Source organism: Pleurodeles waltl, chromosome 4_2, assembly GCF_031143425.1.
Source record: "Pleurodeles waltl isolate 20211129_DDA chromosome 4_2, aPleWal1.hap1.20221129, whole genome shotgun sequence".
In the NCBI taxonomy this organism is placed as follows: domain Eukaryota; kingdom Metazoa; phylum Chordata; class Amphibia; order Caudata; family Salamandridae; genus Pleurodeles; species Pleurodeles waltl.
The window spans coordinates 828,648,566-828,674,881 of record NC_090443.1 but is presented as its reverse complement, the minus strand read 5'-3'; the positions used below and the strand labels follow the sequence as shown (position 1 = coordinate 828,674,881).

The 26,316-nt window shown below is 42.2% G+C and overlaps 1 protein-coding gene across 4 annotated transcripts in view; it reads right to left on the bottom strand.

Moving 5' to 3' along the window:
* KANK4 (KN motif and ankyrin repeat domains 4) overlaps nucleotides 1-26,316 on the bottom strand; it is a 594,294-nt gene that overhangs the window by 127,496 nt on the left and 440,482 nt on the right. For 3 of the 4 annotated variants that reach the window (XM_069232543.1, XM_069232544.1, XM_069232542.1), the window contains 3 exons: nucleotides 17,105-17,191; nucleotides 6,666-8,822; nucleotides 1,648-1,759 (listed from right to left, as the gene is read on the bottom strand). In XM_069232543.1, coding sequence (XP_069088644.1) covers nucleotides 1,648-1,759; nucleotides 6,666-8,822; nucleotides 17,105-17,120 — 2,285 coding nt within the window. In that variant the 5' untranslated portion in view covers nucleotides 17,121-17,191. The remainder of the gene's footprint in view (nucleotides 1-1,647; nucleotides 1,760-6,665; nucleotides 8,823-17,104; nucleotides 17,192-26,316) is intronic. The other variant, XM_069232541.1, reaches the window with a different exon arrangement.

Below are 26,316 nucleotides of genomic sequence, written 5' to 3'. Positions count from 1 at the left end.
TATAAATAACTCTTTCAACAGTGATGTGTGTAAAACCAGAGTGAATAAACTGGGATGACCTTCCTTTGTACCTGCGATATAAAAATGAATTAACGCCTCAATTTAAGATGTGGTGGTTTCCAAAAAAAGCTGAAACACTCAATCGTGCAGAAACCCAGAAGAGACTATGAAGACCCACCCACATATTGATCTATTTCAGAACTCCACAGCTTTGACAAGAGGAGAAAAACATATTCTCTTCCCAGTGATCTGTCCTTCTGTAATCAGACTGCCTTCATGGCAATAAGTCAGGATACGCCCATGCTACAGCAATAAAAATATTATCATTAACTTCTGGGAGGAAGCCAGGACCTGATGTGTGCATTCTTCTCTTCCACCTCCAAGAGATGATGGTTATAGAGGGAGTTGCAGTGAAGTGATTTATAATATTTTAAACACACTACTTAGTGAAACTCAAAACTCCTCTTATCTGCCACCAACACCTTGTTTCGAGGGCCACAAGTCTTGTCATTTTCATCACATTATTAGAGACACACCTTGCCTTGCTGACGCCCTTTCTTTACAGGCAGTGGCTTTGTTACCAAATGAATGCATATGATATGCGTTTTAACATCAGACTGCTGGAGATACATTGAGGGGTCTGCCAAATTATAGACTGTTTTGTGAAAATCTGTTCTTGGCTGATGTTACATTGTCAGTCCCTCAACCCTGAACAAATTGAGGTTTTATGCCTTCCCCCGTGGACTCTTCACCCCCCGTGTTGTGATGACCACTCTCATTGCTGATGCCCCTCAGGATTGTGCATGTTTTCTGGCTGCATGTGATGCCACTTCAATATAAGTGAGATTTAATTTTAATTCCACCAGAGGCTTTTGTGAACCTGCGTGTAGAGGGTGCTAAGCAACTACCAACATTGTTCCTCGTGAATTGCTGTACCAACATAATAAACTTGGAACTGATCACCTTTACAAGAATAAATATCAAAATCTGGCATCCTTAAACTTCATGCACCCCTGAAGCATAAAGTTTAATTGGTATAAAGGGAGCTCTCTGCATTTCTTCCTACAACAACCAAAATATAAAAAGTTCAGAAGAACTTCAAAAACATACATGTCGCTCTAGCTACAGGCACTACTACTCATTTGTCCACAGAACTGATCCACTGCCAATATTTTGCTTCCTCCCTCTCCCTTTCCCTTTGATACTGCAATGTCACCTCACAGCAAAGCAGGTGCAATCAAAATCATTAATATGAAACATAAAAATATTTTTCTGTGAATCAAGATTATGCATTGTTGTCTGTATAGGGTATATTTTCTGAACATTTCTGTTGAAATGTCATAGCAACTGAAAGTGTGAGTTGCCACAATCCTGATAATCTAGACAATGTGCCCCCCATCTAAAAATCTTCAGATCTAGGTGTGTTTTGATTTTTTTCATATAATGGAGCATTTTTAATAAACGTGGGTGAGAGGAACGTAAACTGATATTTCTGAAATATAGCAGTGATTCAAAGACAAACAATCCAGTTGAAATGGGAAAGAATGCAATTGTATTACAAGTGATACCAATACTAACCACATATTGCGATAGCTGGGTGTTGAACAATATAAAATGGAATACTTATGCTCCATAAGCGATGCTTACCCACCATTTACCCCAACAAACTGAAGGTTCTTCTTAGCTCCATTACCTCTCGCATGGGAACCGTGGCCTTTCTTTTTCATAATAGATTTAAGACTGGTGGTTGGAGATGTTTCTGGTAAAATATAAAACCATTGATCAAAATAATAGTTCTTATTTCCATCAGCTGTGTAAAATATATCCTTTATTAGATTTCCCACAGACCCGCAATCGAGAGCTCGTTTGGCACAACATTGTTACATTATGTAAACCAAGTACATGATTGAAGGGTACACACTTCAGTTTCATTGGTAGAGACAGAAAATACTGAGTAGATGGATACAGATCTCGTGGGAGTATAGAAACATGTAGAAAAATTATCACACTCTAATCAGCCCTTTAAGCATTTCCATATATAGGAGTTTGTTTGGGTATGAAAAGTTTTCAATGTTACCGTAATTCGTTTTTGCCTTTAATTGTATGCCTGTCCCTGGTGGAAATTGGACTAAACAAAGTAGAAATTATTTCCTTTGGATCCAGTTGTGGCAGGTGACTTTTTGGGCACTGTATTATGTGTGTCCAGTGGAAAAAAAAGGTTTTATTGGTTACAATAAATAACAAATTAAAGCAATAGCCATATTCTGACACGAATGACAAGTCCAAAATTGCAACTGGAATTGACTAAATGGATTCTTATTAGCAATTGCAAACTAGATACAAGCCAGAAAGTTGACCCAGCAAAAGCCATTTGTAATTTGCCAAGTGATATTCACACTAGAGGTGAGCTACGTGACCCCATTCTGAAAGATGATTTCCCAGTTCATAGGAGAGGAACACCAACAGGAAGGCAGAAAAGGCTTGCAAATAGGGAGCACTGTGAATTGTTCAAAGTTGTGAAACTTCAGGGGCAAGGAAAATGCCCTCCGATGTGGAAAATTTAGGAACTTTTGATTGACTGGACCAATGCAGGCTGGTAAAAGACCAGGAATCTGACCAATAGACATCATTTAGAGCATGGTTTGAGGAGTGTGGTTATGAAAGCAAACGTATACCTAGTTCCAGAGTTCTGGGGTTTGGAGAGTACAATTAGAGGTGGAGTCTTCCAGCCATGGTTCTATTGTGGTGCTACAGCATTCTCGAGATCAGGCTTAAACGTCACCCTAAGATTCAAGGCTAGTAAGGGACTCAGGGCTAGCCAGGAGCCTCTCTTTTTCATATTTGCTATAAGTGCAAATAAATGCTTTACTTCTATGCTGTCTATTTTCTAATAGTAGGGATCAACTGGCCAATCCTCGTGGCATGTGGCATTTGTATACAACTGGATTTGTTGAATGTCCTTAAGCCATAAATCCATAAGCCACGTAAAAGACCCTTGGCTGTCAGGAATGCCGAATTGTAAGAAACCTGCTTCATCTTTGAAGAACAAAGAACACAATATTTTAAGAGTGATGCTTGTCTGGCTATAAAGTGGGCTGAGTGAAAAGAGAGTATGAGCCCAAAGCAAGGATTAAAAAGAAATACTGAAGGAGTTGACTATGTTAATGTCAAAGCAATTGGTATAGATAGGAAGCACACTAGTGTAGTTAATTAAAATGCCCACAGTAAAGTGCCCACATTTAATGCAAGATCCACACTTAAGCACTGTCCACTCAGAATGGCAGAGTTCCTGCTCTACTGCTCTCTCACAGTGCCAGAATGCCCACACAGGGTTAACTACGCCATGGATGCACATTTTTTAAAATGAACGAGAAACCCTGGAGTGGAGAGCAGATCTTGTAGAAGAAGTGCGGATGGAGGTGTCGTATGTGACTTTATTTAAATGTCCATCAGATTTCACTTGCTTTGAGTAAAGGAAAGGGAAGGCTGGCAAGCGAGAGAATGTCACATGACATTATTGGGTTTCAAGCCATCAGCCGCACAGCTTCTGAATAGCCTTCATCAGGCATCTAGTGCCAGCTTGACAAAGAAGCATATCAAGAGGGAAGTCTTTTATTTTCTCAGCATTATGCAAATAACAGCAGGAACAAACAAAAGTAGTGAGCTCCATATTAACCCCCGCTCTCCTTCCAAGTGATTCTACAAGGAGAGCACGACATTATCAAAAAAAAAACACAACTATAAGTGCATGATCAGTCACTTCACTAAAGAGACCTTCATACGCTCATTACCTCTGAGGCTCGCGCAGTGGATTTAGTGCACATACTTAGCAATCCCACTGTGTATCTGACTTAAAGGCATTTATGTTACAAAAGCATTTTGGCTCAGTTGGTATCAATCGACTTTGTTTTGAAAGGAAAAATCAATATGACTACAAACAATTTTCTTGTAAGCATGTTCTTCTAATCTGAAAGGTAAATTGGACACACTGGCTGTTTCCCTGTGGAGGACAATGAAGGACAGAGCTGATCATTGTATTGCTGTAAGTGTTTTTGTCCCTGCCTGAGGTTTTTGGACTCATTAAAAGATGCATCAATTATCTGTGTATTTCGAGAAAGTGGGGCAGGGTCAACAACTGCCACAACTCTTCGGCATCTTCTAAAAAATAAATCTCCGACCTGGATGAGAAGAGAACCAATCAATGGACGAAGATGCAGTCAAACCCAAGCAGCAGAGAACCCCAACATTCAGAAGGCAGCGAACCACAATATCAAATGCGGTATGTAAGCAAACTCCATGGTACAAAATGCTTAGAGGGCTAATATGACATGCTGTTCCTTCCAAGTGGACACATTTGGAAATTTAAAATTCTGGGAAATCATGGCGTTAGCTCAGGAGAAGAGAAACAGTTCCATGCTGATACTCAGATACCTGATGAGCAAGTGGTAGTCGGGCTTTAAACAAGGATGGGTATGAGATGAACAACCAAGAAAGCACTATAGGGGGGCAATGCTGTCCCCACCGAGAAAGCTGATGTATGCAAGGAGAGGCTGTCTACAGCGAGAAGATCCAAAACACCTTTGAAGGTGTGAAAACAATAGTAGCACCAATTGTAGGAATGTATTTAATAAAGAAGAACAGCAATCTTATTAAGACAGTTTCATGTTTCTGATTTCTAAGTTTAAAAAGACAATCAGGTTTGGGACAGTGAGGAGCACCTAAAGGACGGTGTGCTTGTTTAGAATTTTTTGATAATTTGCAATCACGCTCTCTTTGTTCATATGTGGGCCTTTCTCACTATCTATATGACTTTCCAAAAATGAATATTTGCAATTACACGATTTCTAGCCTATAAAGTATTCCGTTACGTAAATAGTATACTACATATTGACTATACTGGTGGGGAAGAGTTCTCTTTTAGGACAAGTTGAACTCTTAAAAAAACAATGGACAGTAAGGCTTTTAAAATAATTGAGCAGGCACGGCCGCTCATCACACTCACTGACTCGGCACTACACTTTGGAATAAAAAGAACGATTAGCATTCATTAATATACCACGATTAGGTGTGTGGACTTCAGTAAGGCAAGGTATTGGACTCTCTACCATTCTAAGGGCATCTTCTAAAGAGGTACACAAGGCCAACAATGACGACAGCTTCCCAGCAGACACAAACACACTTCCTTGAGACATGCACGATGTTGAGGCATGCACACAACATCAACTCCTTAGAGTTGTATGCTACACTCAAGGGAGAACTAAGACATTCAGAGATAAAAGGACATGTTTGCACATGGCACACTTGGTCATTTTTAAGAGAATTCCTCTTTAATGCCTGAATTTCAATTATTTGAACATATTTTTCTGGTTATCTCTAAACTGCAGACACAACATTAAGACACATAATCTGCCAGTTTAGACTCCAGTCCTCTTTTGGACACAGTCACGCTTCACATAACAATCAGAGCGCAGCAGACACATAAAACTCTGCCTGCTCGTCTCGGCCAAGCTCAACTATTGCACGAATGCTGTGCCTGAAACTTTACTTGCTGCAGAGATGAAGAATTAACGATTTTGCAAGGAGTGTGTTTTTCTTCCAAGATGTCATTAGCATTTACTGATAAATCCTCCATCGTTTAGCACACCAATTAAAGTTTTTCTTTTTACAAAGTGCATACAAACATAAGCCACTTTTTCTTTTTTTTGTTAAAAAAAGTTGACTTAGGTCAGTTTCTAGAAGCTTCTGAGAAGTATGATGTGTACCCTTAGGAATTAGGTCTTCCACCTGATCTTGGTTATGCACTGGCCTTTGACCTCAAGGATAACACGAAAGCCCATAGAATTAGAAAGAAGGTATGTGCTTACTCGGTGATGGCGAAAACCCTTAGAATTAGAAAGAAGGTGTCCTTTTGCCCAGTGAGGTAAGAGCTCTCCGGAGACCAGCCCCGAACAACATTCATCTCTTGACTATCAAATGCCACATGCTACAAATGGTATCAATCAAAAACTGCAAACTTCACTCATCTAGAAGTGGAGATGACCTTACATTGATGATAACCACTTAAAAACCTGCGCAGAGACAAACATTTGCTAATATGTGCTTGACCACCTGAACCATAGTTCTCTGCTTATTCAGAAAAAACTGAAAGTTGTGCTTTCGTGTGGTGTATTTGCAAAATGGTACCCTGTCTATAAATTCCACGATGATAGTGTTTCAGTAGCTAAATATCACCCATGTACTACACGGAAGTGTCATTTTATCATTTTTCAAGGGAATGCTTTTCTTTCAGACCTTTTCAAAGAGCGGTACTTCAGGCTCTGGTCATCTTTCCAGTAGGTCTTCAGTAAATGTCAAAGTCTAACAAGTGCAAATTTGCTAAACAATTCATTAGAAGTCACAAAAGCTCTGTTCACAGTAGTGGGTAATCAATTACAGCTATGCTGAATGAACGAACCCATAGAGCGATGCACATACGAGCCAACAAAGTTCACTATATCAGAACGTGGTGACGTAATACAGATACACTGATCAAGTTAATTGACCAACTACTAAATTGATTGTAAAATCAAATGTACACACTTTATATGGTTAGTCCTACAGCACAATCTCAGCCGAGGATCTATTTTGATAAACAATGAGCTCTTTTGTTAGTTGTCATTATTTACCCGTCTCTTTGTATTTTGTCTTTACATTCTCCTCATCGGATGACGTTTGGGAGGTGTAGACTGATGACAACAGGTTCAGCGAATTAACCAGTTGATTCTGAATGGAGCTGATTTTTGATGCAGGCTGCCTGATGGCATTTGCCAGTTCTGGGTATCCATGCTCCAAGCATGTCCATTGTTCATGAATTAGTTCCTGGATTTTCTTCACGTATTGCCCAACAGTAGCATCTGGAGGTGACGTGTTTTGTTCTTTGGTGGCAGGCTGCTTTTTGGGGGTGTCATTTGCAGGAGCAAATTTGCTATTATCATTTGTCATAGAAAGGCCTCCTTGCAGAGGATTCTCTACTGTGGAGACAGTGGCACTGGACTGTGCAGTATAAACGTCACTTGCAAGTTCACAGTCATGAATAGACTCTTCAATCTTCAGTTCCGTATCATCTGACAGAATGGCTTCAATATGAGTCTCAGAATTGGTGCCGGTTATATTCTCATTGACAACATCTATATCTGGATCTTTGTCGCTACTGCTGAGGCTGGCCTGTGTTACACTACTCATGCCACATAATTTACAAAGGAGTTCATTTGTTGGAGAGATAATTTTATTTACATCAAATTCTCCGCACCCAATTGACTGTGTACCGGGAGTGATATTTACACTTATCTCTTTATCACACATCTGTAGATCTGCCTTGGCCTGCCAGGGTACAGTATTCACTGAAATATCACAATATTGCAATTCAGGCTGCTTTATTAACTGGGACTCTTTGGTATGTTCCTCCAGGATTGTTATTGTTCTTTCCAGATCCTGGATGTGTCTGCCTCGTGCCTCAATTTCATCATTTTGCTGCTGTAGCAGTCGCTTGGTTTCTTCTAGTGCTTCTGTCTTTTCATTGAGCTTCTCTTCCAGATTTGAGGCCTTTTGTCTTAGTGCTTTGGCTACCATATGTTGTAAACTGACATTAAGTAATGGCTGTAGGTTCACATTGTGCTTTGCCAAACTTGGTTCGATGTTTTTAATTTCACTATTGGCAGAGTTGTGGGGCTCACTTTCAGAAATGCTTAATTCTATTCCTTCACTTCTTTGATTTTCAACATTTAGTGGTTCCAGGTCTTGAACCGTGAGCATAGAAGATGTTTCAGTGACAGAATTTAGACTGTTTATTTCAGCTATATCCGTTAATGTTTCCTTGTTCAATAAGGTTGTCTTCAACTTTTGGTGGGCTTGAAGTTGGTTGGTTAGCTGCAATTTCTCCCCTGTGAGTAGTAGTATTTGCTTGTTAAGTGCAGGGATGGTTTTGACTTGCTCTTCCATCTCTCTATAGGCCTGTAGTTGATATTTTAACTGCAGCTGGTTAGCCGCTTTCATTTCTTGATAGGTCTTGAGTTGGTTGCTTAGCTCTAACTTCTCCTCTGTGAGGAGCAGTATTTGTTGGTTAAGTTCAGGGATAGTTTTAACTTGCTCTTCCAATTCTTTTATTCTCTGCAAGGCTTCATTGATTTGCTCTTTCATGTTGATCTGTTCTTTGTGCTGAGCTAATTCCCAATCACAGGACTCCACAGGCCCAAAATCATTTTCTTTGATGCTGTTTCCACCACATGGTTGGCATGTGACAGGATACTGACAAAAAGTGGAGCACAGGTTGGGCTCATCTGCATTTTTGTCATACGGAAGAGCAGCAGGCATGCTGGAAGCCCTAAAAAGATTTGGTCTCCCATTGAGTGTGATGAATCCATCATGCAAAATGATGTCTGCTTGGCTGCTTGCCTCAACAGTATTAGTTTTTCGCCTGTAATTTAGCTCCTGCAGATGTTGCAGGTTTTGTGATGACACAGTAGAAGGCAATGAGCCTTGCCCTTTCACTTCAACAGTTTCCCTCACTGATATAGAGGGGCGGCCATTGGTTGTCCCACTTTGAGAAGCAGAGGAAGTATGCACCCTTGACTCATTGTCAGGAACACTAAAATTCCGAGGTAGCGTGCTGAATTTAGATTGTTTAGATTTTCTGCTAATGTGAATCTTTTTTATGGTCTTTCCTTTTTCAATATCGTCCACATATTTCAAAAAATCGAGGTCCAAATGGAAGCCATATGGGGTTTCCACGGAGTATGGAAGTTTCTTTTCGTTTCCTCCAGCTGTTTTATATAGTTGGTTCGTCTCTGAAATGCAGAAAAACTCAATTAGTGGTTAAATCACACAACAGTATTCTTCCATAAATTACTAGGTCTCTGGAAGTCTTCTAGAATTTTACTTGCTCTGTATCATGTGGAAAACTATTTAGTTTAATTTAACTTTTCTCATATAATTTCCTTAAAAGTCCTAGCTATGCAATTTTATATACTGGTCACATGTGCCTTATGATTGAGTACCAGTGTTTTTCTTCAGTACAAAGAACAATTAATTTCGGCTTTTTAAGATTCTTTTTCTCATGAACTAGAATGTATGTCTCAGTAAATAGCAGGGGTGTAGATCAAAACATTGAAATTAGGCCTAGGCAGAATTTTGATAGTGCCAGTGTAAGTGGAATAAATTTGATAATTCTGCGTCACACTTTGACACGGAATTACTGATAATTATGGCAATTTCTTCTGCATGGTTAATTAAGAGTAATTTTGGGGAAAAGATCCTACAGCGAGAGCACATTTAGCAAGCAAAAGTGGCTGCTTCTGCTTGGTATTCGTGTTCTGCTGCATTTAGCATTGTTTCTTAGCCCAATATGCATCCTCACATCCATTTTGAACATCAAGGTGCATTTGTGTGGTAGGAAAAAAGTTCTAAATGCTGGTAGTAAATTGGAGGAAAATCCTACCCCAAGAACACATTTAGCAAGCACAAGTGACTGCTTGCACTCACAATTCATGTTCTGTTGTATTTAGCACTATATTTTAATGCTAAATGCATTCTTGCACCTATTTTGGACATAAGGAAGCATTATTGCACAACGAAATAGCTCTAAATGCAGAATTACTCTGCTTGCTTAGCCCCGCGTAATCTTGTGGAATACTTAAGTGACTCCACGTGATAACACTACACAGAATTATGCATATTATGTTCACCATTAATCAAAATCAAGAATATTTGATCTGTACATATATTGACTCCACAATTTTTACTATCAAGATAAGCATAACCAGAGGGCTATACATTTAGTACGTTTAACTCCGCTTCTACTGACCTTACTGATAATTTGGTAGTCAATATTGTGAAGACAATATAAGTACAAATCCATATTTAAACTCTGATATTATGGTACAACACCAATTAACAGTCTCTGAAATGAATTCATATCCATCCATTTTTGTTTTTCTCATTGAATCGCCATAAATAGTATGGTTATTCCCGGACATTGGTCTCGTGATTTGCTGTGCCATAACACTCAAACTGCTCCTACGTGATGAGGCCCAACAAGGTCAAATCTTGTCTTGACTGAATTATGTTCCCATCAAGACTGGATGTGGTCTAGTAGTTCGGGTTGGACTACGCTTTATGGGGAAGGACCCAGACTGGCTTGCATTGCTCAGCCTCTGTCTGTAGTGCAACTATCAACAAAGCAATAAAAGATTGGAAATAGCCAAAAAAACTACCAGCGGCTACGGTTATTTCAAACATTCCATCAATCAATTTTTGTACTTCTCTTGCTTCTATCTTCTGCTGTGTGGGCAAGGATTCCCAGTGACTGAACATCTTTAAAGCATATTTTGGCGGAAAAAAATGGACAGGAGTTTATAACTGACTTGCAGTGGTTTATGGGAGGGACTAGTAACGTGAACACACTGCAGCTGCTTTCTTTCACTTGCACTTTTCACCATTCGCCTGTCAGCGGCACTCTTTGGACATGTTGTGGCTTTGAAATATATAGTAAAAAATAAATACATTATAAAAGGGGACATAAATGTCCTTCTTTAACATTGAATGCACATAGAGTGGAAACTGTTGGATTTTATTTGATGAGTGCTCCCTACAAATTAATAAATCACTTTGGCCTGGTACACAGACCTTGCACTGGGCTGAAGCTGGTCCTCTGGAGAATGAAAATGTAGACGCCCACCACCCAATGGGACTAGATTGAAAGGAGGTTTCGAAGAACTGATCTACAAGAGCCATTCTGGTCCCTTCCAAAAGATGGACTTAGATTTCCCTGGCATAAAGTGAGGCCATCCACGAGCACAGCTCTGGGAGGGTGATCTAGCCCATACAAAGAAGTATGGCATCCTCTACAAGGGTGTGTGCAGTTTGACACTGATCCCACGTTCACTTGAACCTGCAGGTTTATTTCAAGAGCTGTTTTAGGGTGCTCTGCCCATTGTGAAAGGGCAGCAAATGCGACTGATGCTATGTGAGCATGAAAAGAGGAAAGCTTTGTAGGTCCACATTATTTATTCATTTACTTGTTTTATTTATAGAGAGCACAATTGCCACTAGGTTTCCTGGTGCTAAAAACCAGCAGCTTAACTCATAGAATACAAGATAAGGATCACATTAATGTCTGAATAGCCAGGTTTTTAATTGTTTCCAAAATGTCAGAAAATCTGAGATAAATCGCATTTCCATAGGTAGTTCCAGGTCTTTCCTATCAGGAAGGCAAGAGATCTGCACCACTGGTGGACTTTCCTGCTCTTTGGAATTTGAAGGAGGAAGGCAGAGCTGGAACTAGTGGCCATTTTTGTCATATACAAAAAAACAGTTGGCAAATAAATAAAAAAATACCTAAGTTATGTAAGGCCTTAAAGAAGAGGCACAGCCTTTTAAAAATAATTTGTTTGTGTATTCAAATCCAATGAAGCATACTGTATATCGTTTTGAAATTGGCTCGCGTTGTGAGAGTTTAAGCAAGAGCCACGCCGAGGCATTCTGTACCAGCTGAAGGTGCAGGATGGTGTAGGACGGGAGCACTAAATGCAGTGCATTCACATAATCCAGCTGAAAATCCACCACACCCTGCAAAATAGAGTAGTAAGTATTGTATGGCATATATGACAGATCTTATATAAAATCTTCAGGGAATCAAAACAACATGAGGTGTCCTTAGTGACCTGTATTTTAAAAGAAAGTCATCGAACACAACCCAAGATTTTTCCCATTCTTTCCAGGCAATGGAACCATGCCCTGGGAGCTCAGCCACCACCACGAGTACCAGGTACTAAGAGGCCACTTAGCACCATCGCCTCGGTCGTCTCTGAATTCAGCTTCAGACAGTTTTTTGTCATTCAGTTAGCTATGGCACTCAGTTCAGAGGGGAAGGTTGTGCTGGCTGCTCTACTGCTGCCATTGAGCTTGAGGACTGAGTGTCATCAGCACAACACATACAAGAGAGACGATACTCCTTCATCAGCCCTACAAGAGGATCCACAAATGGGGGAATAACATGGGGTTCAATGAGGAGCCCTGCAGAATTCCACATAGCACTGGACTGCCTGAAAATCTACCTGGTTGTGATCTGTTAGAAATGACTAGATCCAGTCCAAAACCTGATGACATACTCCCACCCTTCCAAGCCTACTGAGCAGCGTGACATGCCACATCATACTGAGGGCTATGGAGGGGTCCAAATGGAGTAGGATATCAACTTCACCTTGATCCTGAATCATCAGTAAATTGTTTTGGACAGCAACAAGTGCCACCACTGTGCCATGAGAGGCACAAAACCCTGCTTGTGCTGGGTTGAGAAGAAGTCGGGTAGTGATAAGCTTCCTCAACTTAGAGTTAACCACCCTCTTCATCAACTTTACACAAAAGCATAAAAGAACAATGGGATGTTAGTTAAGAACCATTGGCCCCAGACAGGGGTTCTTCAAAAGAGGGGCAATACAAGCAAAAGTGAGGAGTTCACCAGTCTGCCGACAAGGAGAACAATAGTCAGTCTTGTTAAATTAAAAATATAGACTGGACAAGGATTATCAGGCGAACTTGAATAAAAGGTGTTCATAATTTTTATTGTCTCCTCAACTGACACAAGATTAAGACCAGCAAAAGTGAAGGTGGGTGAACTGGAAAGGTTTAATAAACTGTCAGAAATTTCTCTCTGATTAAAATTTGACAATGAATTGCAAACAACCATAAAGAAATAATCTTCAAAGGATTGGAGAACTCTCTGATGATTTTAAACATTTCATGGGAAGCCTTCCTACCGGACAACCGTTGAAATGCACAATGCTGAAACAATTCTTGTCTCATCTGAGATTTATATTTTTGAAGAGTAGTTTAAGGATCATTTTAGCACTGAGAAGGTAATTACTTTGCTAGCTTCTTTGAAACAGCTCACAAGTTCATTTAGCAGCAGAAAATGTTGAGCATACCAACGACCGCTGGAATTATGCGATTTTGCAGCTGCTGTGTTTCTGCATTATTATGGATTTGCCGCAGTTGCCACATAATCTATCTATTGCACAATCTGCAGAGTTTAACACAAAAAACATTTTGCTAGCTCAAATGGATCAAACGCTACTAAAGATGCCGCAACACGTGTTGCCGTGTAGTGCAAAGGTTGACTGGACACCTTTCTGTTGCTTATTGCTCTATTTAGGTGTTAGACAAGTACTAATGAGGTGAAACCTATGTCAAGACGGAGTTAACAAGTGTAAAAAAGATTAAAAAATGAAGCAATAGTATCATAAACTTTCCCACATTAATGCGAAAGTTTGGCTTTTCGTGCAGCACAATTTAGTCATCCTTAATGCATAATTTGGCCCTCCTCTGCCACCAGATTCCAGTGGCCCTAATTATACCATATAGCAGGTAGCCTCTTTGGATGAGGCTTGTGGGCTCGCACAGGGGCTATCTCATCTGCTATGGCTGAGATCCACAGATTGAAATTAGTGCTATCAATCTTTAGAAGCCTCCCCTTGTTTTCCAAAGGACAACTTTCAGAGACGAAGCCCTGAGCAGAGCTGTATGTTCATGTTTGTGCCTAACATGTTTAAAGTTCAAATATGTAACTCGCCATTACCCCCCACTTAGAACTAAACCTCTAATGACGCAGAAAGAGCAAAGTGACCCTTCCTAGAATCAGGGGCACAGCTTGGTCAGTAAGATTGGGAGGGTGTGAGCTTCGGATTTTCCCGCAATCAGGCTGGCATATAGGCGGTCATTCCAAGTCCGCCGCCCGCCAGGCGGGAACCGCCATTTGGCCGCTATGCGGCCAAAAGACCGCTGCCGGCATTACAACCTTCCCGCTGGGCCGGAGGGCGCTAACCATGTTAGCGCCGGCCGGCCCAGCGGGAAGGAGGCCTGCAACACAGAAGCCGGCTCCGAATGGAGCCGGCGGTGTTGCAGCCGTGCGACGAGTGCAGTTGCACCCGTCGCGCTTTTCACTGTCTGCTAGGCAGACAGTGAAAAGCCGGCCGGGGCCCTGTTCGGGGGCCCCTGCACTGCCCATGCCAGTGGCATGGGCGGTGCAGGGGCCCCCAGGGCCCCCAAGACACCCGTTACCGCCAGCCTCTTCCTGGCGGTGACAACCGCCAGAAACAGGCTGGCGGTAAGGGGGTCAGAATCCCCATGGCAGCGCTGCTTGCAGCGCTGCCATGGCGGATTCGCCCAGCCGGGGCAAAAACGTCGGGAAACCGCCAGCCCCGGTTTTCTGACTGCGGCGTCAGAATGGGCTATGAAGCACCGCCAGCCTGTTGGCGGTGCTTCCGTCATCCGCGACCGCGAGGGTCAGAATGACCACCATAATGTTTAAATACATGATTTGACAAGCATGGCACACAAGAGGGGCCTAAGGGCCAGTGTAGAGGGAGTGGAATGCAGTTTGGTAGGAATAGTAACAAAGAAAAAAACATATTCTGTAAAAAAAATATATATATATTTTTGAGGACTTTCAAAAAGTGTGTGTGTTTTTTGTCTGAATGTATGTAAACATTCCTGCTGAATTCCGACTGACATCTCACAATACCCGACTCAAAGCACCTGTACCCAACTATTTATAAGAAAATACATTTATTAGGGGCGTGTATCTTGTCTCATCATTTTTTCCTCTTACTTTTTCTATCTTTTGTTCTGTTTGCTGCCTCGCCATATTTGATGTTTCCAACATTTCTTTCCCTGTTTTCTAAAATGAAGTTGGCTCACTTAGCAGCCCCGGATCCCCAGTTGAGATACTGACCTTCTATTCTCTTAATGTGCTTATATAAGCTTTTATCTGCAGAATTTAGAAATTAAACTAATAAATCTCTTAATAGGTCGTTTTACCAGGCCATTGGATCGAGTGGTAACCTCACTTTAGCTGTTAAAGCATGGGGTTAACAAAGCCACTGCTTTTGGCATTCATATCCCCCAAATAAACCATGAATTTTAGCCCTAGGACTATCCCGGTATTTAGTGACCAGGTTTCCACCAACCTTAGAAACACGATCCTCGTGCAATAGCTTAAAGCAAGTTGCACTGCCAGGTGCATATTGTACAAAGACATGTCCCTAGTCCTGGTCTCTATCACAAGGAAAATGTCCAGTCAATCACCTACAATGAATTGGACAAAGTAGTCTGTGTGTTTGTTCATTGTTTGTTGACACTGAGTATTGCAGTGAGCATTACTCAGTTACTCAACAGAGTGTGCACTAGCACAGCTGCCTCGCAAGGTCGGGAAGCACAGAGTGTAATTGGGGGAGCAGGTGCACAGGCCATGCCCCTCTAAAGCACCTCAAAGCTACTTAGATAAAGAAACTCTGGGCCTGATTAGATCTTGGGGGACGAATACTCCGTCACAGGCGTGATGGATTTTCCGTCCACTCAATTACAATTTCCATAGGAATTGTAATGCGGCGGACGGATATCCATCACATTTGTGATGGAGTAACCCCGTCCACCAAGATCGCAATCAGGCCGTAAGATTTTTATTTGTGTGTAATAGCAACAAATATCATTTGCACAACAGATTCACAGTGCTGCACTGAACAGTAGTACAAACATGCTTGCCGCGGGCAGCAGTATATTACATATAAAAGGCAAGCGTTCCGTGTGCTTAACTTCATGTAGTAAAATATGAGCTTCATGTAATCTGTAAGAGCCTATGCCTCTTTATAAAGCACAGCAGTTTATCTTTTGGTACTGGGTTGAACCCTTTGCATCTATTGCATGTCCATGGTGGTAAAAAGTGTAATGTAGGGTGAAAACATTTTTACTACTCTATTACGGAAGAAGATTCGTGGCAGTGATTATATGTAAAATGACACAACAGCAACACAGCAGATAATTACATTAACACCAGCAACCCACCACAGTACCAGCACACAATACAAAATGCAATACCAAAATCTCAGCACAACAAATACATAACACAGCAACAGAATACAAAACTCCATGAAAATGCAAAACACCACCACAATATGACAACTTAAGAACACAATACAACACAACATAAAATATATCAACACAACATCAACCACAAGACAGTAACAATGTACAAAAACATAACTGTATTGAGAGTATGACAATTAAACTGCATTTTGTTTTGCTCTGTATTGCTTTAGGTTTTCTTATTTTGTTGTAATGCTGTTTGGACTTTAAGGTGTCTTGTTTTGCATTGTTACTATGTTGCATTTGGATTGTATTTTATGTTGTCTGTTGCTGTGGTGTGTTGAAATTGCATTGTGTTGTTGTTGATCTGTGCTATTATACAGTGATATTGTTTTGTGATGCATTGTTGTGTTAAATTGTTGTTATGCTGGTGTTCTGGTACTGTCTTTTTGTATTGTTATCACAACGTAGTGTTGCTGCTATACTGTATTCTGTTGTGGCTGTTTTGTTATATTGCACTTTGTGGTCTATTGATATTGTTGTCTTATTTAGTATTGTGTTGTGTTATTTTGGGTTGCATTATGGCGTGTTGGTGTTGCACTGTTTGTGTAGTTTTTGTGTTGTGTTCTTGTGTAAAGGTTGTATTTTGTGCTTATTTCTGTTATGTATTGTATTTTTGTTACTATGTTTTTGTGGTCTTGGGTTGGTTTATACGCTGCTGTGTTGTTTTTGTGTTACATGGGTGTGTTGTTTGATTGTGATGTTTTGTTGTGTTCCACTTTGAATGGGTTTCATTGTGTTCTACTTATGGCTTTGTACTGAATTCTTTTGAAGGGTTTTTTGTTTTGGGGACTTGTGATGTGTCTGTTTTGTTGTTTTATTGTGCATTGTTCAACTGTTCTATTAAAGTTCCAGGGAAAAACACAAGTTTATCATTGCAAAGGGTGTTAGTATAGTGCTGCTGCAGTTCTATCACCTTATATGGCATCACCTGGTCTCAAATCATTGCATAGAGCATACCTTACTGTAGTTATTCCCCATTATAATGCCTCTGCTTAGCATGCCTGGTAGGCAAACTTAAAACTGTTGCACATTGGGCTTCTCCCATTAAATCTGAGATAATCTGGCATGAGTATGATCACGTTACACACATTGGCAGACCTCACTCCTTGCAACCACCACACACGGAAACAGTATGAAAGCTGAGTACCATTTGTTCGTTCCATGTCTTTTCACTGTCAGGCTTGTCTTTTTGTTAAACTTCATCAGATGAGCCAGCAGGACAAGGTCACTGCGCCTGGAAAACAAAATAAAACATATGTTTGAAATTAAGTCTGTTGTTGTGGTAAGATACATTATTAGAATGCTAGCACTAAATGAACGTGGGAGAGATTCATGTTTAGCAGGCCCTGCCTGGGGTTCAGAAATCCGAGCTTGGTCACATCATTTCACTGCATTTGTAGGATAATGGGGTCGAATGGCGCCTGGCATTCCAATCTGAGGAGATGGTAAGTGGCGCCCATTCCTGTCGCACTATGCAAACGGATGCGACATGCCTTCCCTGCCTTTGCAGTGAGCCTGGGTGAAAGCAACCACCTGATAAAATCTCTAGGGTGGGGATGTTCTCAGCTGCCAAGTCTGCCTCATTAAAAGTTGCAATGTGCACATTTTCATGCATGGGGTCTACATAGTGGAAATTCCAAATTACTATTTACATAAGATTTCTCCTGGAGCCAGTTGCGGGTGCACATGTTACTTCTTGGCATCGTCTGCTTTTTCTTACTTGCAGAACCTCCTTTGCTTTTTACCCTGTATACAATCCAGATACCAAAACAGGATATCCCATAACTGGTTACGTCATCTATATCAGATCGACTGCAATTGAAGGAAGCATGAAAAGTGGCGCTGCACCTAGTGCAGCACCACTTTTCTTGCGCCCCTTAGTGCCGCCCTAACGCCACCATGTGTGCGCCATATTTAAAATACGGTGCACCATGGCGGTAGTCAGGGATAGTAGCGTCATCATTTTTTATGCTAGTCCGGCGCTTAGCAGGATTAGCATCAAGCATGTTGACGCTAATCCTGAAATCACCCAGAGGCCCACTGAAAACAATGGGAGCCTCCCTTTAATGCCTGCACTTAGCAGGCGTTAAAAATGCTGACGAAAATGCTGTGAATAAATCTCTTAAGTTTCTTTGCACCATTTTTTCGGCCACCCTGGCACTGGAACGCCCCCTTGCATACATTATGCCTGGCGCAGGCATAATGTTGCGCAAGGGGTTACAAAGTTTCGCAATGCAAGCATTGTACCACTTTGTAAATATGGCGCTGCCTTTTTGGCCTTATAACGCCACATTAATGTAAAAAAAATGACATTAATGTGGCGTTAGAATGATGCTAGGCCCTCTTAAATCTGGGCCCGTGTGTTTTGTTCTGTACACAAACAGCAAAACTTGTAATGTGTTTTTGCAACCAGGTGTTTAGAACTTCAGCAGAAACATGGATATTTAATCCCTTTGTTGCGGCACTACCTCCCTGGTGCGGGTCATGATAGTGGCCGACACCAAGGAGGGGGTTAAAAAATCCTCAGGTGCATTGCACGCAAGGATTTCTTTTGTTTTTCAAAATAAACCTGGGAGACACAGAAGATCTTCTGTGTCTCCCCCCATCCTCCACCCACCCCTTTGTGACACAGCACGCTGAAGTCATTGTTTTGTTTTCATTGCGAAGGAAGCGGCCACAAGGCTGCTTCCTGCTCCAATGGAGAAAACTGCCCAAAACGGCCGTCCCGAGACTCTCCCCTTTCAAACGAGGCCTTCCTGAACAGGTTTTCTGGCCCTCAATCACAGGTGCGAACCCCACTAGACACCAGGGATTTCACTTGGGGGGGGGCCCCCAGCAAAAGGGCCGGAACCCCCACCCGGCGCATTTTTTTTATATAAAGGTAGGTGTCCCCCCAAGGGCTAAATTTTATTTATTTTTTTTAACTAAAGAAATTGACAGGGGGTCGCCCGTGGGCAGGGCGACCCCCTGTGGGGGCAATAATTTTTTTAGTAGTTGTAGGGTTTACCTAAGGAAACCCTACAACTACTAAAAAAATATATAGATCTATATATATAGATCTATGCAGATAGATCTATCTGTGTAGATATATCTATCTATGTAGATAGATATATATCTATATAGATAGAGATAGATCAATATATCACGTTTGTCAATGCATGTGTGGTTTCCCTGGGAGTTGCGATCGCTCCCCAGGAAAACCAGACCCACATATAAAAGTGATATATATATATTTGCCACCAGTTGTCTTGCAGTTGCAGCTTGCGTCTTCAAACAATGCACATACTTCAACTGATGCTTTTCAACTGTAGCTTTTAGGCAGCAATAAAAAAAGTCAAGTAAGTCTTGTGATTATGTTTCTGCTACAAAAGGATCAAACTTTTGTCTAGTGGCAGTTTTGGTGCATAGAGAAGCGCAGAAGGTTTATATGCCTACTGCAAAGAGCAAATCTGTATTTTATGTAAATAGCTGAGTACATTAGTAAAGTCAGCCATTACCTGCACTATAATACAAATGAAATGTATGTGCGGGCGGCTATGGAGAGATGAAGGGCACTTTTGCTAGGTGGTAGTGAGGGAATCTGAGGAGGAGGACATGGGAGTGGGAGCACCAATAATGATTGTTGTACTGGGCGCTAGAGGTGCTAAAGACTGTGACGATTGGTATGTGGCAAGGTGTTTTTGAGTGTCTTGAAAGAATGTGCTGATTGGGGGAAGAAGCAAAGGTAAGGTGACCTCTACTGTTGCACGTATCACACACACACCAGCAATTTTGTGACTGTCTACGTAGGCTAGTGTTTTAGAGCGACAGTTTAGCCAGTAGCAGAGGTGTTATTTTATTGGATGACTGCTACTCACACCCTCACTCAGGTTATAGAGGACAGCTCTGACATAGGATCAGGGACTGAGACAGCAGATACTGAGACAGCATCTGAGGGATAGGACAATGGCGCAGACTCTGGGGAGTGAATTTTCCATCGCAGGAGTCCCTTTCAATAACTCCTCTTCCAGTAATTATGAGGGAGGTGATGAGGACAGTCCTGCTGTCCCTTCGCAAGCACAGTCTCTGCAACGGGACAATAGCGGGTTATCCCAACCCAGAGAGCAGGTGAATACGGCAGCAAGCACAGAGAGAGAGTGCTCTCTTGGGAGCTCCCCAATTTAGTTCATCCCCAAATTCCACTACCCAAATCTTATTGTGGAGATATCAAAATTATATATCACAAAACAAACTGGTTTTGTAAGGCAGGCACCTGTGTTTTTGGTTCGGGGCTCGGCGGTCATATAGGGAAACATACTGAACCCAGACATTTCTGGAAACTAGACATCCAGGGAAGTCCACAGAGGTGTGACTTGTGTTGATTCCCCAAAGTTTTCTTACCCAGAATACCCTGCAAAGCTGAGATGTTGAATAAAAACTCAATTTTTGTCTTGCATTTCTGTCACACAAACTACAAGAATATGCTGGGATACACAAAATTCCTACCACCCAGTGATTCCTCACCTGTCCTGATAAAAATACTACCCCACTTGAGTGCCTGTAGTGCCTGCATCAGGAATAGATCACCCCAGGGTCAACAGTTGCCTCATGTAAGGACCAACATTGACCGTTGTGTGATCTATTCCTGTTGCGGGTACTAGGCCTACCCACACAAGTGAGGTACCATTTTTAACGGGAGACTTGGGGGAATGCTGGGTGGAAGGAAATTTGTGGCTCCTCTCAGATTCCAGAACTTTCTATCAACGAAATGTGAGGAAAACGTTTTTTTTGTAACCAAATATTGAGGTTTGCAAAGGATTCTGGGTAACAGAACCTGGTAAGAGCCCCACAGGTCACCCCATTTTGGATTCCCCTAGGTGTCTAGTTTTAAAAAATGCACAGGTTTGGTAGGTTTCCCTAGGTGCCGGCTGAGCTAGTGGCCAAAATCCACAGCTAGGCACTTTGCAACAAACAGGTCTGTTTTCTTTGAAAAAATGTGATGTGTCCATGTTGTGTTTTGTGGCATTTCCTGTTGCGGGCACTAGGCCTACCCACACAAGTGAGGTACCATTTTTATCTGGAGGCTTGGGGGAATGCTGGGTGGAAAGAAATGTGTGGCTCCTCTCAGATTCCAGAGCTTTCTGTCACAGAAATGTGAGGAAAAAGTGTTTTTTAGCCACATTTTGAGGTTTGCAAAGGATTCTGGGTAACAGAACCTGGTGAGAGCCCCACAAGTCACCCCATCCTGGATTCCCTAGGTGTCTAGTTTTCAAAAATGTGAAGGTTTGGTAGGTTTCCCTAGGTGCCGACTGAGCTAGAGGCCAAAATCTACAGCTAGGCACTTTGCAAAAAACATGTCAGATTTCGATGTAAAAATTTGATGTGTCCATGTGGCATTTCCTGTCCCGAGCATTAGGCCTACCCACTCAAGTGAGGTACCATTTTTATCGGGAGACTTGGGGGAACACAAAATAGCAAAACAAGTGTTAATGTCCCTTGTAATTATTCAAGCTGCTATTTAGTGCCCTGTGCAAAAAGTCTTTCTTGACACTATTTTTATATAAGCTAAATTCTAAAAGAAGCAAACTTGAGCAGTTGGTCTTGCATTTTCCAGCTGAGGGATACAAGTATCTCCATGTCTGTTCCGCTTGTCTATGTTTCAGCCTCTTCATTCTAATATCTTTAGTAAACCAATAAATATTGCTTATGTTAGGGTGGCTATGTGTCACTGCTACTATATACATGGATTGATTCCCTTGCTGAAAAAGTTCAATATTACCTATTTCATCAATCAGGTGTTTAGTTAATTTTTCATGATTAGTGTCTACATGTACATTAAAATTCCCTAGAACTACTAATTCATCTCCATTCACAACCAAAAGGTCTACAAGATCAACTACCTTCTCCAAAAACTCAGCTTTGGCAGATGATGTCCAGACCCGAGGAAGGGACTTAGGGCCAGATGAAGTAAACTAAAATTTTGCGACTTGCAAATTGCGAGTCTGACCGACTCGCAATTTGCAAGTCGCAAAATGGGATGCAGAAAGGTGTCTCAGACACCTTCTGCGACTCGCTATGGGGTCGCAAAGACCCACCTCATCAATATTCATGAGGTGGGTCGCAGTTTGTGACCCCATAGCGAGTCCATGCACTCACAGGGATGGTGGCCTGCTGTAATCAGCAGACCTCCATGTCTGCGACTGCTTTTTCAATAAAGCAGTTTTTTATTTATTTTGCAGCCCGTTTTCCTTAAAGGAAAACGAGTTGCAAAATGAAAAAACTTCCGAAACCATTTGGTTTCGTTTTTTTCAGTGTAGGCAGTGGTCCATAGGACCACTGCCTGCTCTGACAAATATTTTTTTCGGCATTCACAAAGGGGAAGGGGTCCCATGGGGACCCCTTCCCTTTTGCGAATGAGTTACCACCAGTGTGACACTGGTGGTAACTGCGAGTTGGTTTGCGACCGCATTCGCGGTCACAAAGCAACTCAGCATGGCGATGCGGTCGTAAATAGGAAGGGAACACCCCTTCCTATTTGCGAGTCGCATCCCCAAATTGCGAGTCAGTACCGACTCGCAATTTGAGGATGAGCACCGCGTTCGGCCTATTGCATGCCGCAAACTGCGTTTTTCGCAGTTGGGACATGCAAAAGGCTTCCTACATCTGGCCCTTACATCCCTATGACACCAGTTCCTAAAATCTCATACTATCTGGCAGATGATAGCGAAGCTTTGGCAGATTATGGTCAAGAAACAAGCACAAAATATATAGTTGATTTATCCATTACTAAGCATTGAGCAATCGGCACCTGATCTAGGAAGGGCCGAATTCCCTTACAATATAAACCAAGGAAGGGGCTTAAATTCCTATGATAGCAGTACCTAAAATCTCATACTGTTTTTCTCTGGTAATGCTTTTTTATCTCGACCCAGACCTTGCTCTTTGCTTGCATCTTTTTGAGTTTAATTAGGTCTTGATATGTCTTTTTGCTGCTTGTGAGAGCTTGCTCTCCAGTCTCATGATGTTGTCCTAGTACCCTGGAATGTTCCTTTTTTTTTGACTGGTACATTCTGCATCAACCAGCTTGATATATTTAGGTAGTCATTCGGGGGTCTTACCGTGCACATGTTTATTTGTTGTTGTAAAGTATGGAGAGTCCTTTTCAATATTTGGTCAAATGATTTAACACAATTCCTTGCTCCTTTTGTCCCTTGCTCCTGGATATCCTTGAGCTCGTGTTCTATTAAGGTGCTTATGAGTGGTGCTATGATTTCTTGGATTTCTAGGGCACCATCTCAAGGCCCTTTATGTAGGATTTAACGTTAGATCTTAGGCAGTGGCTAAGAAGACATGTTTTGCTTGCTCCCCCACACCCGCCTACCTCCCACCCCTTCTAGCAAATGAGTTTTAAGCACTATCCCTAGGCAGCACGTCGCAGGTTAAAGACTGGCTAACAGGATGCAGCCGGAGTAGGCATTTTGAGTTGGCTCAGCCTATCTCTGTAGATACTGGCATGGAGACTGCAAGTGGTTCAACCTTTTCTCTCTAACAAGGTCACTAATGGTTTCATATTGTGAAAGTTATATTGATGTAAAAAACCAGCCCTATGCTTTCTTTCTGGTGGCAGCCAAAGAACGTGCATGTTCTCGCGATCTGCATACGTTTTGTTTATGCACGATTTTGCTTTATTAATATTTGATCACATGGTTTTGTAGTACCTCCCTGATTACCACTGTTTCTTTTATTCATAAAAAAGATTGTCTTTCACTCTCGCTGGCCTTTTTCGATTGCTTGCAATCCTTGATACACATAGCATCCTGTGCTGAGAGGCATCAGAAGAGTAAAGGTTGCCTTCGTTTTAGCCGTTTAGGGAAATAGAAAACCCTGCCATTTACCTGTCAGAAATGGCCTTTTGAGCGCTATGTACAAATAAGTTATTATTATTACCAAGTGTTTTGCTTAACTGTTTGTCTCCAGGTCCATATGCTGAAAGACATGTGGAAAGGTAACAGGATGTCTTTATCATCAGTTGGTGATCTTTCACCGCTCTGGTTGTTGCATGTTATTAAACAATTTACAATTATTTCCTAGCTTCATCTGTTAATATTTGATCAAGATACCAGCTCTTATTGTGCTAATGGATTTCAGTTTACCAGGACAAATAAGGGACGCGCTGTTGAAAGCAGATCTCAGCGTGCAGAGGATTATTTGATGAAAGTGCTGGGAGACCGACCATGTGCAGATTTATGTGCATGCTTTAAGAATTCTATAAACTGAAAAATAAAAATCCCCTGCTAAGGGCTAGGACGAAAACAACAGTTTCTACATTTGTAACTTGCACTTCCATTTGCAATTATACATGATTGTTAATCGGTTGGCGACTGGGAAGATGTCGCCGTCCTAACCACGGCTTGCCCTTGGCCCCCGGCAATGACCTTGCTACTGATATCAGGGGTTAGAAAGGCGAGGGCAGAAAAGTAAAGAGGGCGCGTCTCCGACCGCTGTCTGGGTGTTTGCAAGTCCCTCCTTTGTCCCCTCCCCAGCAAAGAGAAAGTAGTTGAGGGGCTAACAATGGGGCAACAGGTCAAAGCTTTGATCTCATTCAGGGCTGAGCATGGTCTCACTTCCGCTGCCCCTCGGTGTCCGAATTTACATTTAAACCAATTGCCAATTTACTAGTGCTTAACACCGCTTTTCCTTTTAGAAGAGGAAACCTTCTTATGATGCGTTGCGAGATACAGAACAAGAGACAGCACAACGTATGCAATCATAAGCTATATTTAGTACCCCTTAAGTGCTTGATCTTCAGAGTACTGAAGTCGAGCGGCCCGAGGGGTTGTGGAGTTAGAGATTCAGAACTCAAAAAGCAACCATTATGGGCCAATAATTCTATCTTCAGTCAGTGCTTACGCATCACAGATGTTCCTTACTCACAACACACATAACGCAATACCACACATTATTACAGACGGTAGTAAACTATACCTATGGCTTTCAGTGATTATCTGTGAAATAGGTGAGGCTATTGCCACAGGACAAACCCTCTGGTATTTTTGTGCAGTAGCTTGTGATCACTATCTGGGGTTCCATGGGCGAGTATTGAAATGCAATCATGGCAGGTTATAGCGCAGTATTCCCTCCATGCTACAGAGGACTTTGTTCCCAAACTCCCATGTTCTCCCGGGTTGGCACAGTGTTTTTGTATTTTGCAGTTAGTGCGTTGGAGGGGCAGACACTGCCTAAGTTATATGGCAGCTCAGTGTTTCTTTATAGGGTGTGCACTGCGTGGCCTACAAAGAGAAAGGCACAGAAATCTCGCTTCAGGCCTGATGACCAGCATGCGCACAGCGGCTACCGTGCCAGTGCGGTCTAACAGGTACGTGGAGGCAGCACCAGTACCAGTTGAGGAGGCTGCAGTAGAGTCAAGATGCTCACATCTCGTTATCCCTTGCAACTTGGACTATTCCTTCTGACCAGGAGCAAAGCTCACCACCCAGACAAGCTAGGTTTCCACCCCTGGTTACAACCGTGAGTACTCTAGATCTTGGTGCAAGCCTCCCATCAAAGCGGTTCTCCTCCAGGACTCTTGGTTTCTATTTTGGGAGGACTGCATATTTCATTCTAGACTCCTTACACTACCTGTTTTCTGGGTGCTTTATCTTGCACTGGAACACAACTTGACGCTAGTCGCTCAGTATCCTTTGTCCACTGGAAGCACACAAACTAGTTGCCACTGCAGGGTCACTTCTGGATATCTTGCTTCACCTTCCTAAAGTAGTGCAGGTCCTTTCTGGGTTCTTCATGGACATGTCTTTGGCACATCCCACCTCATGTACTTCATGGTCCCTCTCCTAGCTCATGCAAGGGCATTTCAAATGTCCCTCCTGATCCGTGGGTCTGCTCTCTCCCTCAAAGCAGGTCGCGGGCAGCCCCGCTTGACAGTCTTTGTGGAAGTTTCCAGGGTTCTGGTGCTGAACCTGGCAAGGGGAGTTAAAGTTCAATACCATAACCCTAGAGAGATTATCAGTCACCAGTGGTGTGGAGGCCTTGGACTTCTGATAGAGAAAAACTGGCACACTGGCTAAAGGTTTCTGCCCCATAGTCAGCTCCAAGACCTAAGCTAGTTCTGTCCCTGTGCCTACTGTGCCAGGACAGATGTAGTCAAGATTTTTGTTACTGGGTGCTACCTGGAACTTTGCTGGAGCTGAGTCCCCAGTCAAGAGAAAGCCACAATAAAGGTACCTTTGAAGGTAGGCTTCAAAGGGATCCCCAGTCTGCTCCCCTCCACACAGAGATCTGGCCCACTACAAAGGATTCATGAATGTCCTGGAGGAGCCCTGCAATTCACAGGGCTATCTATGATTGTTCAAATACAAAACA